Source organism: Electrophorus electricus, chromosome 3 (assembly GCF_041902795.1).
Source record: "Electrophorus electricus isolate QZ-2024a chromosome 3, ASM4190279v1, whole genome shotgun sequence".
Taxonomy (NCBI): Eukaryota; Metazoa; Chordata; class Actinopteri; order Gymnotiformes; family Gymnotidae; genus Electrophorus; species Electrophorus electricus.
Genome location: NC_137499.1, coordinates 6,594,346 through 6,610,926, shown reverse-complemented (window position 1 = coordinate 6,610,926; position 16,581 = coordinate 6,594,346). Strand labels below are relative to the sequence as shown.

The 16,581-nt window shown below is 48.1% G+C and overlaps 1 protein-coding gene across 5 annotated transcripts in view; it reads left to right on the top strand.

The window, feature by feature from the left end:
• adamtsl3 (ADAMTS-like 3) overlaps positions 1-16,581 on the top strand; it is a 96,739-nt gene that overhangs the window by 71,017 nt on the left and 9,141 nt on the right. For all 5 annotated transcript variants that reach the window (XM_081710047.1, XM_027019845.3, XM_081710048.1 and 2 more), the window contains 7 exons: positions 272-561; positions 648-777; positions 8,467-8,671; positions 9,018-9,200; positions 9,527-9,680; positions 10,872-11,922; positions 16,445-16,572. In XM_081710047.1, coding sequence (XP_081566173.1) covers positions 272-561; positions 648-777; positions 8,467-8,671; positions 9,018-9,200; positions 9,527-9,680; positions 10,872-11,922; positions 16,445-16,572 — 2,141 coding nt within the window. The remainder of the gene's footprint in view (positions 1-271; positions 562-647; positions 778-8,466; positions 8,672-9,017; positions 9,201-9,526; positions 9,681-10,871; positions 11,923-16,444; positions 16,573-16,581) is intronic.

The following is a 16,581-nucleotide window of genomic DNA, read 5'->3' as shown; positions in this document are numbered from 1 at the left end:
GTCTCCCATCTCTATGTAGTTTTCCACTGTATATGAAAAAAATATGTTTACCTATATTTATAGGTGTATATATATATATATATATATATATATATATATATATATATATATATATATATATATATATTTTATATTTATCTACTTTTATGTCTTCCATATACATACATATGTGACTATACATTTTAACGGGATAATTGATATTGTGAATACAGAGTCTCTGTGTGTGCGCGCGTGTGTGTGCGCGTGTGTGTGCGCGCGTGTGTGTGCACAGGTTCGTCCCGGGCCCATGGTCCGCGTGTAGCATGTCGTGTGGTGTGGGCCTGCAAAAGCGCCCAGTCAGATGCAAGGTGCTGCTCTCCTTCACCCAAGCTGAGGTGGACCTCCCCGATGAGGAGTGCGGTGAGCAGAAGCCCCCCCTCCAGAGGGCCTGCAGCCTGGGCCCCTGTCCTGGGGCCCCCACATCCCCACGGTGGCCCCTGGAGACACAGCCAAGTGCACCGCAGCAGGGCTACCTGTGGCAGTACAGCAGCTTCTCAGCCTGCTCCGCTTCCTGTGCTGTGGGTGAGTCGCTCACACGATTGGATGTGGATGAGATGCAGTGCGGAAGAACATTGTTTCCCTAAGACACCTTCTGGCCTGTCTCTCAGGGAGTCAAACAGCTCTGGTTCAGTGTGTGAGGGCAGAGGGACTGGGAGTGGTGGATGATGCAGTCTGTGATGATTCTGTCAGGCCCCCTGCCATGGTTCGTATCTGCAACCCGCAGCCATGCCCTGCCAGGTAGGCCATCCCTGCAACCTCGCCAGCATGCCCTTCATGACAGTATGACAGTTGTGCCGACATTAACCCAGAACACCCATTGATGCCTAGAACCTTTTGCTTATTAGCATGAAGTGGAATGTCTGATAACTGATAGTATAGATCTCACCAATGCAGCTTTTGCATCATTCAGCAAGCTGTCGAGGTCAAGTTTATTTATTTAGCACTTTTGACAGCACAAGTTATCGCAAAGCAGCTTTACAAATGTGGTGGTCCATAATGAGAAGCTGAGGGCGACAGAGGCAGGGAAAAACTCCCTAGACTGGGATTAGGTTGAAACCCTGGGAACACCAAGACTCAAGAGGGAACCCATCCTCCAGTTCGGCCCATCTAATTCCAGTCTATACGTTATTGTAATACTTTTAGTCCGAGTATCCACTTCATTGTAGATGTGGAGCCTCCATTACTCCAGTGGTTCTAGGGTGGGTGGGCTGTTTCAGAGATGGTGGTGTGGGCACGTCGGTTGTTGAAACCAGAACATTTTACGAACACTGTTCTTCCCTGAACACTCTTTGTAACATCTATGCAGTAACATGCAAATAAAACAAAATGATGAAGGTTAAATTTGTCAAGGTACAGATCACATGAACGGTCCATATACAGTGACTGAGCCAACAATTAGCATGTGGCTCTGGAGGGTATCTACAGAAGCACAAGTGTCCTGCATTTGTACTGGATTACTGGAAATCTAGTGTGAATGCGTTCCCATTAACAATTTGTTTGAGTCACAGAAAACCCATCAAAATGCCAGAGGCACGTTTTAGGTGGCACAGGTAAGCAGAGAGCGGAGGGCAGCGGCTAGCAAGGCAAAGTCCGGGCACGAATCTCTGAGAATCTCTGAGAGGATGTCCTGGATTGCACCACACTCCCAACAAGCCAAGGGGTGGTGGGAGAGAGAGCCTCCCCTCCCCTCCCCTCCCTTCAACCAGTAACACTTGCCCGCTGTTTTTGGGAGTCGGACAGAGGAGAAGACGCTCCCATCCTGCCAAGCGATTCTGCATGCTCGGCTCAGTTCGCCGATCGGCCAAGCTAATGGGAACCTGTCAAGCATAGTGTTTCTGCAAAGAAGTTATACTGTGGTTTACAACACGGCATGGCAGTCTCGACCGTCCTTCAGAAAGTCGCCTGTTTCTGTATTACACATCCAAGCATTTGATATTCTACTTTGAAGCACATGTAGAAGCACTTAGTTATCTAATGTTTGAAGGAAACGATGGAGGAGGCAGGGTAGTGGGGTTGATTTGGGGTGCGTGACTGGCAACGTAATGTCATTTGAAATAAGTGGGAAGTGTAAGGCATCTCCATAAAGCATGTTGATAAGATCAACTAACCCTCCTCTAAATATGTAGAATTAGAGGATTTAATTTGAGATTAGAGGATTTTAATTTAACACACAGAACACAGGTGGTTTTAATACTTTTCAGAGAGCTTTTCTCTTTCCTTATTATTTTTCGGCCATGCTTTTATTCAGAACTAGGCCAGACTGGTCAAAAAGTAAAAATGACTTCATGCCTGGCTTGGAAAATGCGCACATTGTTTGCCTCGGAAAACCAGCAAGGAGGAGACATTGAGCTTTGTGCCATGAGCTGTCTTAACAAAGTTTGCTAATGGAGAATGTCACAGCTGACGCATGAGCATGCTGTCTGCCCCATGGAATTCTCTATTGCAAATAACCGCGAATAAAATATTTTGAATAAACAACACTATGGCGCATGAGCCAAGGCAATGAGCTGACATTCATTTATCTTCATCGGTTTTTGGCGTCCTGATGAAGGGTCTCTGGCCTCTTGATGGTCACCCAATTGACTCAGATTGACTGGGCATTAACCAAGTGCTTCACTCATCTATGTGCACTAACCAGTTAAACCAACACATCCAACCTAGCAGGATCACTGTGAGTCAGATGGTTATATATTACGGTTATATATTATTAAGTTTTAATATAAACTAAGTGTAACTCTGGTCAGTTACAAAAAGCCTGGGCAAAAATGTATGTTGAAAGTCTGCATAGACTCTAATGGGTAGGCCTGGAAATGGTTAGTATTCAGGGGACGGGGCCTCTGGTGCTGAGAGCTGGTAGTGAATCCAGATTGATGAGCGGCGGCAGACCAGACAGTATTCCCTCCCCCATGGGCGGCTCCTGAAGCTGAAGCAGGCCGATGCAAGGGCCTGGCCCTAGGGTGAGGGGCCAGGCCCCTGGGATGATCCCGATGAAAATCTGAAATGAGGAATGGGAAAAGGATGTCCTCAGCAGAAACCCAGGACCACTGCTCAGGGCCATAGTCTTCCCTGTCTACCTCAGGGCCTCCCAGTATACCTCAGGGCCATGGCTTTTTGACTCTACCAGGTAGAACATTCAGTGGCTCCAGCACCTGTAATCCAAGAGAGACTTCCATCACACCTGGCCATCTTCCAGTTCGATAGGGGAAGGAGGACCATCATGGGAGCTAGTGGTCTTTCCTGTGGAGGAAATGGACATGAACAAACAAATATGACAAGTGGGAGAGTTGCAGTAGCTGGAGAGTAGTCGCAACTTAAATCATGCAAGTCTGGTTTGCTGCAGAACAAGAAAAGAACCTATGAGTCTGGGACTTAGCTTCTTGGAGGGGAGCTTGAGATGTAGGTCCTTTGGGGAGATCCAAACAAATGGACCGGGAGACAGGGTCAGTGCCAGTCTACAGCTGCAATTGACGAAAGCCTTTTGGCTGTGAATAGCAAGCTGGAGATGGACATGAGCAGCCTCCCATTTTTGACTACTTTGTTGCATCCAGGCATCTATGGCTGAAGGTTCTGATGGTTCTCCCAACCTGGGGAACAGATGGGGGCTGAAAACACAGAAAGCGTGTGAGCCTAGTGAAAGCTTTAAAAAGCAAATTTTGTTCATTTTGTTCATTCCACCAAGGCCATATAGCTGTAATGAGACCTGAGAAAACCTCCATTCTCTTTACTTTTCTCCACCTCCCCATTCGTCTGTGGGTGGTAGCTGGAGGAGAGGGTTACAGAGATGTTTAGGTGTTTACAGAACGCATGCCAGACCCTGGACGTGAACTGTCCTTGGGAGTCCATAGAACTGGAAGACATTCTGGAACAACAGCTTCCCTATCTCTATGGTGTTGGGAAACTTGGGCAGTGGCACTAACCTGCATGCATTAGAAAAGTGGTCAATAACAACACATATGACAGTATGTCGGTCAAATGAAGGGAGAAAAGTAACAAAATCCACAGATAGGTTAGGGCCTTGAGCAATCCAGCCAGCTGCTGGTGGGAGGACTTGCTAGTGGCATAGATCATCATGTTATTCGCCCAGCCAGGCCACCAGAGCTTATTCAAAACTAGCTGCACTGTTCTCCTAATTCCCAGATGTACAAAATTGAAGGCGGTGTGTACCAACTTTTGAACCTTTGGTCAAAGCGATACAGGGATGTACACTTTTCCTTTTCAGCCAGAGTAGGATCCTGAACCTGGTCCTGTGAAATCTCTTCCGACATATCCCAACTACTGGTGTCAGCAAAACACAAAGAAGGAAGAATGAACCAATCGAGGCTTGTTGGTTTAGCGTCACCACCATGAACTCTTCATTGGGCGCCAGCCTTGGCATTCTTTGACCCTAGGGGATACTCGAGTATGAAATTGAACTGTGTGAAAAACAAAACCCATCTTGCCTGCCTGAAATTTAAACATTTGGCTCATTTCATATACTCTAGGTTGTGGTGATCCATCATGATCAAAAAAGGGTGGGTTGCCCCCTCCAGCCAGTGACTCCATTCCTCTAAGGCCAACTTTATGGTGAGCAATTCATGGCTCCCCACACTGTAATCAATTCTGCAGGATTGAATTTCCTAGAAAAAAAGCACAGGCATGGCAGGTTTCCACCTTTTGGGACACAACGCTCCTACTCCTATCTCAGACGCATCCACCTCTACAACAAAGGGCCTAGCAAGATCGGGATGAACCAGGATGGGATTGGAAGTATACATTTTTCCAGTGCCTCAAAAACAAACTCTGGTGCCTCATTCTATTTGAGAAGCTTCACTGTCCCTTTAAGGAGGGAAGTCCTTAAAGGCCACTATAGAGCTAAAATTTCTAATAAATCATCATGAAAGTTTGCAAAGCCCAAAAATCTTTGTAGTTCATTTAGGATCCTGAGTTCGGTTCACTTGGATAGTCCATGTCCAAGTTCACCCCCTTATTGCCTATAATGTAGCCCAGAAATGAGGTCTCAGACTGATGAAAAAAGCATTTCTGTAGCTTGGTAAACAGTTTGTTGGCAGCTGATTGCTGAAGAACATTCTTGATGTGGCCAACATGTTTTTCGAGGGTTCAAATTAGATAAGGATGTCAACAACGTAAACTATAACAGTGTTTCAGTAGATTGCGAAACACTTTGTTCATGTAGGCTTACAGCACCAAAGGTGCAATAATGAGACAATTTGGCATGAGTAAGTATTCATAATGGCTAGAGTTTGTAATAATGGCCATCTTCCATCTGGGAAAAATGGTAAAATCAGGAAGGAAACCAGCTTGCAGTGTTGAAAATCTCTCCAGCCCCAGAATCTATTAGCACTGAAAGGGAAGGCAGTAAGAGGTTAACTTGACGGGCACACAGGATTCTATTTTCAACTTGAGGGAAAACTGCTGAACTCACCAGGCTGGAGTTAGGCTTCACAATCAAGGAGCGGCAGTCCACTTTGAAGAGACCCGACCTTCCAAGCAGAGGCACAGATTTTCTCACAGGCGGCATTGTCGTGTCGCTCATCCAAGGGCAATCTATCATAGGTTTCACATGCTGGATCTACGATGGGTTTGGATTAGATAATCTGTATGAATGGAGACCTGGATAAATTGAGACAAATCCAAGTAATTGTCTTTGCAGACTAATTCAGAGAATTGTTAAAGCTCTCCCTGTGAACTGTTTTAAGCGCATTATTGCTCCGCTCACTCTCAGCTGCCAAAATCTGAAATGCGATGGCGGGAGGTTTTTCCCACTTTTAAATAAAGTAGCTGTTCCCCTGCGTCCTTGCTGGACGGGGAATGCTCAAAGACGAAATGTTGTTTCGAACTCAATATAAGGTTGGCGGCAAATGGTGAACTGATTCCAAACGGGGGTTGCCTATTGCTAGACTTTTCCAGTAAGCAAAGAGATGACAAAAGCAGTTTTAGAGTTGTCGTTAGGAAAGTCGCGGGAATGCGATGAAAACATGGAGAACACTCAAGCAAAAAAACCCTTATGGTTCCCTGGTGTGTCATCATACTTTACCATGACCCAGTGGTATGAGAAATAGCTGATTGTCTTAAGCTCTTGAGACTGAGGTGGTGCGTGTACCTGAGCTAATACTTCACCCACGGCCGTAGCGAGATGCTGTAGCCGTGTCTGGTGGGATCCTGAGCAATTGTCTTGGACAGCCAGCCGAGAGAAGCCACTGCAAAACTCTGCCGTTGCACCCCTGTTAAGCAGACTCGGAGGGATCCATTCTGCAGGTTTTAACAGTTGTGGGGTAAAAAAACGTCGGGCAAAAAAAAATCAAAGACCGAGGCGCAAGCAAAAAAGGGTAAACACCAGGAAGAGCAAGGAGATATGAACAGCACAAGCACAGCAGGGAAGAATCAGAAAGCAAGGGCAGGCCGAAACAAAAACCAGGCAGCAACAACAGACAGGAAAAGGCTTGGGAATCGCCTGAGTGTATATAGTCTTGTGTTTTCTCTTCTTCTTTGATAAGTTACATCAACAGATAAGAATAAGAAGAGCCGCCTAATATTAGAGTTTCAGAAATATAAACTAAATTAGACGTAGATGGGGCTTTTTTGGAATAGCTTAAACCAGCACAGTAAAGTAGGCAGTTGACAGCCATCTCAGTTTCCCTACTGAACTAAAACAGTATGACCACTAATGAATGAAGGCTTTTGTCACTGTGCTTAAAATTTCACTGATGCGTTTAGTTGTTTTTTTGTTTTTTTTTACCATGCCAGGAAAGGAGACCACTGATTCTGCTGGGTTCCTAAGTTTTGCCTTACCAAACTCAACAGGGAACACAGTGCAGAACACACACACAAAAAAAAACAGCCAGCTGTCATGGACAGATGTTTGAGGAATCCGGCAATAAAACCTTGTTGAAAGCAACATGAATCAGTCCATCAATAAATAAGCTCAGCACTGTGGCTTTTCAGCTAAATCTGTTCGAAGGAGCCTGGATTGCTCTGAAGGGACGAACTCCAGGACTGTATCTAAATAGCAAGTCAGGCAAGTCAGAATACGGACATCTCACCAAGAGGAATGTACTGTGTTTCACATGAATGACCTATTGCCAATGTCAGCAGTACGGCTGGCCTTCCAAAGCAATGTGTTATGGAACAGTGTCTTCTTAGCTATTGTTGATTACCAAAAAAAAAAAAAAAAATTCCAAAAGAAGCGAAAAAGTCACTTTCACAGTACCTTTTTACGTGTTTATGTGCCATGTCTCTGGATGCTAGAATGTTTTATGAATTCCAGAGAGAATTTTTTTTTCGTTACCTCATGTTTTATGGCTCTCATTATCTGTCACAGAATTGAACTGTAAAAGCTACAGTGTAATGTGTAATGGCAGTTCCTCTTGTTTTCTTGTATTGGCCGACATTCCGGGGTCACGGGGTTCAGAGAGGACACAGGTTGTCACCGTGTTAAACAGACCTCAGTAAAATCAAGTTGCTCACTTGGATTGTGGTCTCTTTTAGGGAACAGCATTGAAAGTATCACAGTGTCTTGGGCCCTGTCCAATACCTTTGGGTGTATTTTATAACTCCTCATATAGATATTAAATATCAGCAGTATTTGTTTGGAGAGAAAGAGAGGCCTGTATATCTTTTTAGTGTCATGGAACTGCTCAGAGTTCTGGTCGTGGGGTCGGTAGTCTTTAATCTTGGTTCCCTGTCATATACCATTTGTTCAGTAAGCATTGTTGGGTATGAGTGTGTATGTGCATTTTCAAGCCTCTGTGTGTGTGTGTGTGTTTGTGTGTATATACTGTGTAGGTGTCTGACTGAACTGACCTGCCATTATAATTCTCCATAGTCTCTCTGGGGCTCATACTCAGCCTCACTCTCACCAGGCAAACTGTTTAGTCTGTGTGTGTGTGTGTGTGTGTGTGTGTGTGTGTGTGTGTGTGTGTGTGTGTGTGTATGTATGCATGCATGCATGCATGCATGCATGCATGCATATATGAATGAGAATGATGATTCCTGTGCAGTCTCTATGGGCAGATAAACAGAATGTACCATCTGCAGTGCAGCTCAGCTTCATAAACAATGATCTTGTGGAATGGACACCGATCTTTTTTTTGTCTTTATGTATGGTGTGTGTGTGTGTGTGCTGTGTGCTGTGTGCTGTGTGTGCTTTTCCCATTCATTGCTGGGCTTTTGCTCTGTATGTACATGTTAGCTTATACATGTGGAATTGCTAGGGATCACATCCAAACATTCAGCGCACAGGGGCTTGTGTGTGTGTGTGTGTGTGTGTGCGTGTATGTGAATCTGCAGTTAACAGTTGTCAATGGCAGCCTTTTGGTGTGTGTGAGTGTAACTAGCATTTGTGACACAGGCCAGCATGGGGTCATCTGTGAATCTACTGGCTTTGACACTGATATAATCCTCTGTGTGTGTGTGTGTCCCCTGGCTCAGATGGGAGGTCAGCGATTGGAACCAGTGTTCAGTGTCATGTGGAGTGGGGCTGCAGACTCGCAGCGTGTCCTGTGTAAGGCCTGTGGGCGGGAACCGCACTGAGCTGGTGGGCGGGCCAAAGTGCCAGGGGACCCCGCCTTCTGAGCTGCAGGCCTGCAACAAGGTGGACTGCCCCCCCCATTGGGAGACTGAAGAGTGGCAGCAGGTAACATTCCAGGCAGGCCCACTGCGTGCCACCATCCGACAATTCTGCAGCTCATCTTTCAAAACGCCAGTGTGCACCCACGTTATGGGCATTATGCCTGTTATTTAAACTGCTTGGTTTTTGCTAACCATAATGCCAGATCCATGCTTGTGGGTTGTGGTAGGCATCGACTCCTAACCTCAGTATTCTCCTCAGGCAGAGTGCTTTCACAGCGCAGTCCGTAGTGTGAGGTGAATGATTTCAAACTTATTCTAGCACCCAGTAAAAAGCGCTGGTGCATTCCTGCTGGTGCGGGAGTGTGTTTCGCATGACTGGGTCGCTCTGTCTGTGTGTGTGTATTCCGCAGTGCTCACGGTCCTGTGGGGGTGGGACACAGTGGCGAAAGGTGTACTGTAGGCAGCGTCAGGCCGAGGGCAGCTACCGGAGGCTGCCCGACGGGCGGTGTGACGGGATGAAACCTGCCACCCACCGCCCCTGTGCCCACACACACTGCCTACAGCCCCACCTGGAAGGTGGAGAGTGGTCTAAGGTGGGCGCATTGGACTCGTCCTATGCCTGACTTAATATCTGTGTCCGTGTGTGTGCATCTATGTGTACGTGTGTGTGCGTGCGTGAATGTGTGTGTGTATCTGTATGTATCTGTGTGTGTTTTCTATGGACTGAGTGCCAATGGTTGTGTCTCCTAATCAATGTTTTGATTGTTTCTGATTGTCGTCATAGACATATAAGACATAGACATGTGACTTTTCTTTCTAATTAGCGTTTTTTACCGTGCGTGTGCGTGCATGTGCGTGTGTGTGTGCGTGTGTGTGTGTGTGTGTGTGTGTGTGTGTGTGTGCGTGTGTGTGTACACAGTGCTCTGTGACATGTGGGAAGGGAGTCCAGCGCAGGGAGCCTGTGTGTAGGAGGCTGACTACATCCGGTCAGCTGGTCACCCTGGACACATCTGCGTGCAGTGGCCTTCCGTCCCCGCCCCTAATCAGGAGCTGCCGCATGAGCCCCTGCAGCAGTGAGCACCTTCTCTCTCTCTCTCTCTCTCTCTCTCTCACTCCCTCTCTCTCTCTCACTCCCTCTCTCTGTCTCTCTCCTCTCTCTCTGTTTATGTCTGTCTCAAATTCAAATTCAAATTGCTTTATGAATTGCCATTAGCAACCGTTGCCAAAGCCATGAACAGAACTATTAACATTAAAAGTCATAAAATTGACAAGAAAGAACAAAAGGGAAATAAAAAATATATAATACAAAACCAACTATAGACTCACACGCTCACAAATACTTTAGTACGCATTATGTGATGTACACATGCAATTACATGAATATTATGGAAAGATGACATAGGTTTAAGATACAGTTAGAACTGTGCTAATATTTTAACACGTGCAACACATCTTCATATCTTGTCATATTCCCTGATAAGATGGAGTGCTGCTGGAATGCTGCTCCATCTCTGGTTCTCCTGCGTTCTTCTCTCATCCTTCTGTCTTACTTATGATGCCTTTTTTCTGTGGCCAGCTTATAAGCCCTCTCACTCTCGCTCTCGCTCGCTCTCTCTCTCTCTCTCTCTCTCTCTCTCTCTCTCTCTCTCTCTCTCTCTCTCTCTCTCTCTCTCTGTGTTTGTTCACTTTCTCCCTCTCTTTCTCTTCTTCTCTCTAACACTGAATGATCTGCTCTCTAACTAAACATCTCTGTGGTTTTCACAACATCGGGCTTTCGTGCAGTGTGATTTCCACTAAATATAATGCTCACGGCGCTGCGGATTGAATGATCTTGATAACATCTTTTCAAAACTAGTTACCGATGCTGTAGATGTATCATTTTGCATGACTTGATGAAACCACTTTGTAGAAGATACAGTCCTTTATAATGCAGTGCTTACATTTTTCTGAGTTGTCTGTCTTCCAGCATGTATTGAACTGTGTTTTCCTTTCCTCTCATGGGTTTTGCACCACTAAATTGTCAGAGACTTTGGTGTCTTGTGATTCTTTCGCTTAGCTGGGCTTGGAATCAACCTTTACAAGCCAACTTTTAGTAAAAGGGCCTGAAACAAATTATTCATGGGATGTGAAGAATGTTCTTGGCTTTTTGTAAACTTACTGTGGCATGTTAGAGGCTTGTCTAGTAATAAGCACTGGAGTCTTCAGCTATCAGTGGTTTCAACCTTCTAGAACCTTCTAAACCTTCTTTTGTGTCTTGGCCACAGAACACAAGTTCTCCAAGAAACAGTGCCCTCGGGTTCTGGGTCTGAAACGCATCTATATCCAGACGAGGCAGGAGAAAAGACTGAGCTTCACTGTCGGTGGACGAGCTTACCTTCTCCCCAAGACATCTGTGATCATCAAGTGTCCAGTACGCCACTTCCCCAAGGCCCAGATCCACTGGGATAAGGACGGCATCGATCTTCGGAGCTCCAAACGTCTGAGTGTCACAAGGTCGGGAGCATTGAGGATCTATAGCCTGGAGGCGGGAGACATTGGGCAGTATCGCTGCTGGGCCAATCAGGATTCAGACATCTTCATCCTCAAGCTGATAGGCCACGACAACAGGCTTCTGGAACATCCCGAGGAGAAGCGGCTGGGGAAAGAGAAAAGCCACAGCAGCTCCAAAACATTTCTTAACAAGGAGGGAGGCTATGGCAAGTGTCGGGGCCCGGAGGAGACGCCTCCGCTCAAAAAGACCCAAAAACCTGCTCAGAGCTGGATGCAGAAAAACGAGCTTTATATAGACGAGAGCCGGCCGAAGGGACCTGCGGATCCCGCGGATTTGGAGAACCATCACGTGGCCTCCAGCCCTGCCAGCGATGTCCTGCTAACAGGAGCGTCGGGGGCCTTCACTCTGGAGCTAGCCCAGTTTGAGGAGCTGGTGAGGAACATCAGCCAGCTGGCAGAGAGCGGGGACGTGACAGATGACCTGGCCTCCCTGCTCATCGGCAAACTGATGGAGGAGATGGCAGTGGCTCGAGCGTCGGCCGGAGATGGCGGGGCCACTCAGGAGGGCTCGGAGGGTGGGCGCCCGGACAGGACCCCCAACTCCTCTGAGCGCTCCAGGGAAAAGGGTCCAAAGAGCCGGCCGGTCATCGCTCGACACGGGCAGAGTTCGTCTATGATGAGCTTCCAGAGGGACCTGAGGGTCGGAGTGGGGAGGACCACCTACGTAACCAACGCCACCCGGAGCCTCACGCTGCTCTGTTCAGCGCAGGGGGTTCCTCCGCCGACTGTGACCTGGACCAAAGATGGACTTCCTCTGCCAAACAGGTGAGGTGGCTTCCTGTCGCAGTTACGTGATCATGTTGATAGCTGCAATAGGTCCTGGTCTGGCTGTTTTTTTTGCCCTCCATTTGTCCTGTAGGATTTAGTTTAGAGAAGAATGATTGTGGCCTGTGTGCATAACAAAACCAGATACAAACTTACCACAGAAACAGTCTAGACTGGTGAAACTACTGAAGACTAGTGAGATCTTTAATATATAAATAGCATAAAATACTGACACAATATGTGAAACTTTTACACAGCTTCTATTTTAAAAGTTGTTCGTAACTCTGGTACAGCTGTAGTCCAGTAACATTTCTCTGCCTCACTGTGGGATACAGAAGGGAGAAAATGTGCTTTGCCTTCCAAAACAGAGTTTTCTGACGTGTCTTAATCACGTGTTTTAATTGCCTTCAAACGTTCCCCTCCCAACCCCTCCATTGCTCACGTAACGCCGTCCGGGTCAGATCCGCTGGCCGACCCCGTCCTGCCCTCTCTGGGGTCGGGCTGAGGTCCGGCGTGCCGCGCCGCTCTGTCGATGGTTAAACGTGCTTGCCGAGCAACGTTGACTCGGTGAGTCGGCTCTGTGCAGCGCGGGGCCTTTAGGGCAGTCTCTAGCCAGACGGTGGCCAAACACTGTCTGCCGGTCTTCCTGGCAGGCACTGCGGGACCCGCGTGGGCCATGGCTGTGCAAACAGTGTCCCGAGCGCCGCCTGGCTTGCATCATTGAGGATGTGCAGCAGCCTCTGGGAGACTTGTAGGCGCTTTAAACACGCCGCTCCGGTGCTGTTGGCTCGGAGAAGCCTGCGCCCCATTTTATCGCTTGCAAGATTGACTTAAACCCCTCTGCCAGTGCTGATCGGAGCACCGGGAGCCTTTCGGTTTACTTTTCCTGATGTGTGAAATTCATCCCATGACATGATGCAGAATTCAGTGGAGTCGGAATTCAGATGTTCAGGTTTTCTTTCTGCGGCGAATCCCTCCCCCACACACACACACGCTCCTGTACAATGGTGCGGCTTTAGGAACTGACAGAATTGACCTCAGCTCCATGTGAGTGAGAGAGCGCCTGGCTTCAGCTCGGAGCAATCTAAGGAACTGGAATGATTGTTTCAGTTGGAGGAAACAACGCCTTCTTCACACGACGGCGTTGTTGACTGAGCCTTCTGTCTGACTCTACTAGAAATGGGTGGTGTTTGAATGGGCCCACCTACATCCATCTCAGTCCTGCAAGCCCTGTTTACTCTCTGTCTACGTTGCCTCTCCCTGTAACTGTGTAGTAACTGTGGCTGTCATCAGAGCCCTGCTGTCCAGACTGGTTATATACAGCCAGATTTAACTGTCTTGCCAAATGTAACAGAACTCCCCATAGACCTCTGTTCTCCAGGGCCAGTGCTGTGACTCCAAACACGTTCCATCTTTGTAGAGTAATATTTATAGTAGATAATGCCTTTCTTAGGGGAACAGAAATATCCTTGATGTTTTTGAAGCGGCTTACTATTCCACAGACCGACCAAATTACCGGAGAGGTTTTAAACGGCCTTTTCTTCACAAAGCATAACATTACAATTGACTCGAGCAAAAACGTTCATTTCGGATTGAATTTAGTGTAACTTAGCCTGCGCTGGTGTCTCACCATGGCAACCCAAAGCAAATCAATGAGGTCTTGTGGTATGGCAGCTACTTTATTCGATGTAGCAATGCACATTGACAGAGACCACACACATGCGCGCACACACACACACACGTGCGCCTACACACGCGGGACTTTAAGCTCTGTTTAAAATATTACACTGTCCTTATGGATCAGTGTGACAATGAATCATCGCTCTCATAAACCCGGGGAACTGGACTCGCTGTATTGCACAATCTTTCCTTTCATCTCGTGCGTGCTGTCAGTACGGCTTTGCACATGGAACCGATAGCTGCACTTTCCCCACCCCGCCAATTAAGGCGTCAGCCAATCAAAGGTCTCAGAGTCTCTGAATCTTAGAGTCTCTGAGCATCGGATGCTCTTGGTGCATGCTTTGCCCGACAGCTCGAGCATCGGATACTTCGGATGTCTTCATTACGCTGCTCTCCCGGTGCAGGGCCAGTCTGGAAACTGTCTCCTTCTGTCCCTTAAAAACACAAGATCCCAGCTAGACAAGTGGACTTGAGGCAGCACAGCGCATTCTGTTCACTAAGGGAGATTCAGTAGCGGCCTAGTGGTGTTTACTGCTGTTGTCTAGACTGTCTAAACCGGGAGGAGATATCTGGAACAGTAGGACAGATCCCCGACGTGCCCACCCGTCTTTCCAGCAGTGCCGGCGTCTGTCTCTGCAGTAGTAGTACCAGTGCGTGTGTGTGCTGCCCGATTGCAGGCACAGTGCTGGTGTCTCCGGAGTGTTTCTCGCCACCCTGGCTGGACGTGATGCAAAACTCCCCTACACGTAAAAACGCTCCCATACCTGGTCTAATATCAACTCCCAATGCCAGCGTCTCGGTCTTTCTCAACCCAGAAGGTTGCCGCATGCCTGTCCAAGTTGCAGGTCGACCCACTCCGGGACGGAAACGAGCTACTCCCGAGCCCTGCGCTGTCCATGTCCTCGGCTGTAGACTAGCCGCACACCTCTGAGGAACGTGACTGGTTCAGCGTAGCCAAGGCAACCCTGCTGTTGTCCCAAAGGTGATTTTCCACCGTTAGCAGTGTCTGGCTCCGAATCGGCCAGACCCGTTTTATAGGCTGCAGCAACTCCTGGACTGTGTTCTGTCATCTCCATGCAGCAGGCCTAATATCAAGTATTATTGATTTGCTCCTTTTTTATCGGCAGGTGCAGATGTGAGGTTTTTGATGAGGTGGGGGTGTGTGGGTGCATGTGAGCTTCACCTTTTCCATATGGACTGTGTTTTACTGATTGGGGAGACTGTGTGAGAGACTGAAGGTTTATACAATAGGGAGAGCCACAGTGAGATTCAGCTAGCCTCTCTCTCTCTCTCTCTCTCTCTCTCTCTCTCCCTCCCTCTCTCTCTCTCCCTCTCCCTGTCTCTCTCTCCCTCCCTCTCCCTCTCCGTCTCTCTTCCTCCCTCCCTCTCTCTCTCTCTCTCTCTCTCTCTCTCTCTCTCTCTCTCTCTCTCCCTCCCTCTCCCTGTCTCTCTCTCCCTCCCTCTCCCTCTCCGTCTCTCTTCCTCCCTCCCTCTCTCTCTCTCTCTCTCTCTCTCTCTCTCCCTCCCTCTCTCTCTCTCCCTCTCCCTGTCTCTCTCTCCCTCCCTCTCCCTCTCCGTCTCTCTTCCTCCCTCCCTCTCTCTCTCTCTCTCTCTCTCTCTCTCCCTCTCTCTCCCTCCCTCTCTCTCTCTCCCTCTCTCTCCCTCTCCCTCTCAGTCTCTCTTTCTCTCTCTCTCTCCCTCTCCCTCTCTCTCTCTCCCTCCCTCTCCCTCTCCGTCTCTCTTCCTCCCTCCCTCTCTCTCTCTCTCTCTCTCCCTCTCTCTCCCTCTCAGTCTCTCTTTCTCTCTCTCTCTCTCTCTCTTTCTCTTCGCCTCTTGCTGGCTTCTCTCTTATTCTCATTGACTTTCTCTCGCTGTTTCTTTCCACCTCTCTCATCACTTCTCTACACCTTTTTAGCAACACAGCACTTCATTAACCTTTCCTTATTTCTCCTTCTCTATGCTCTCTCTCTCTTTTTTTCTGTCTCTTTTTCTTTGCAACTTTCACTCAACTTCACGTCACGTTTTTGGCAGCCACTCTCCCCCCCCCCCCCCCCCTTACCGGGTCACCTGGGACCCTGAGAAAGTACTTCAGTGGACGCTTTCGGGAATCTGCATGTTATTAGCAACTTGTGTGGGTCTGCGCGCGCCGTCCTGTGTCCCACAGAGTGACGATACTATGCAGCCCCGCAGAATGGGACGCCTGACGGGAAGACGGGACAGACGGGTGGACCTCAGTGGTAACGGTGCCCCGGAGCCGAGCCGCCATTTCTCCCTGATCTGGGATCAGTCCAACGCCTTTTTCGTAGCTTCTTCCATTTGCAGGACCATGGGATTTGCGCAGGTCTGGAGCCAGGGGAACCGTGCAGCGACCCCAGCACAATACCACTCCTCTCATCGGACCCCTAAACCCCTCTGCAACCTATGGCAGCCCAGACCTCCTGTTCTTAAACCTCCAATTTCCCAGGGAAGCTCAAGTGAAAGGAGGAACCAAAAATAGAGGATTGCAGCAGCCAAGGGGGAAGCTTATGATTGATGTACAGGAAATGAGAAATTTTAACACATCTTTCCTCTCTCTGTTCCGGCCATGTAGCATTTGATTAGGATGGATCACGGTGTTTGTTTTTATTGAAAAGAAAGTCGTTGATGTGCAGGGAGCCTCTGGTTTCATCAGGCTCACGCGAGGCACACTCTCATGCTGATCTCTCCTCGCTGCGCACAGGCTTAAGCGAATTTGGGACTAATTGTTTAATGTGCCATTTGTGGAAATGGAAATTGCGTGGCGTAACTCGAGCGCATGTAGTGAATTCTGTGGTTGATTGGGTGGCTCTGCTCTCATCCCCAGGGCATTGTGGGATAGTTCTGGAGGACTGCACATCGCGAGCCCGGGCGCCAGAGATGTTGGAATCTACAGGTGCACAGCCAGCAATGAAATTGGATCCGATTCGGAGATGACGCGAGTGCTGCTGGCCTGTGAGCATG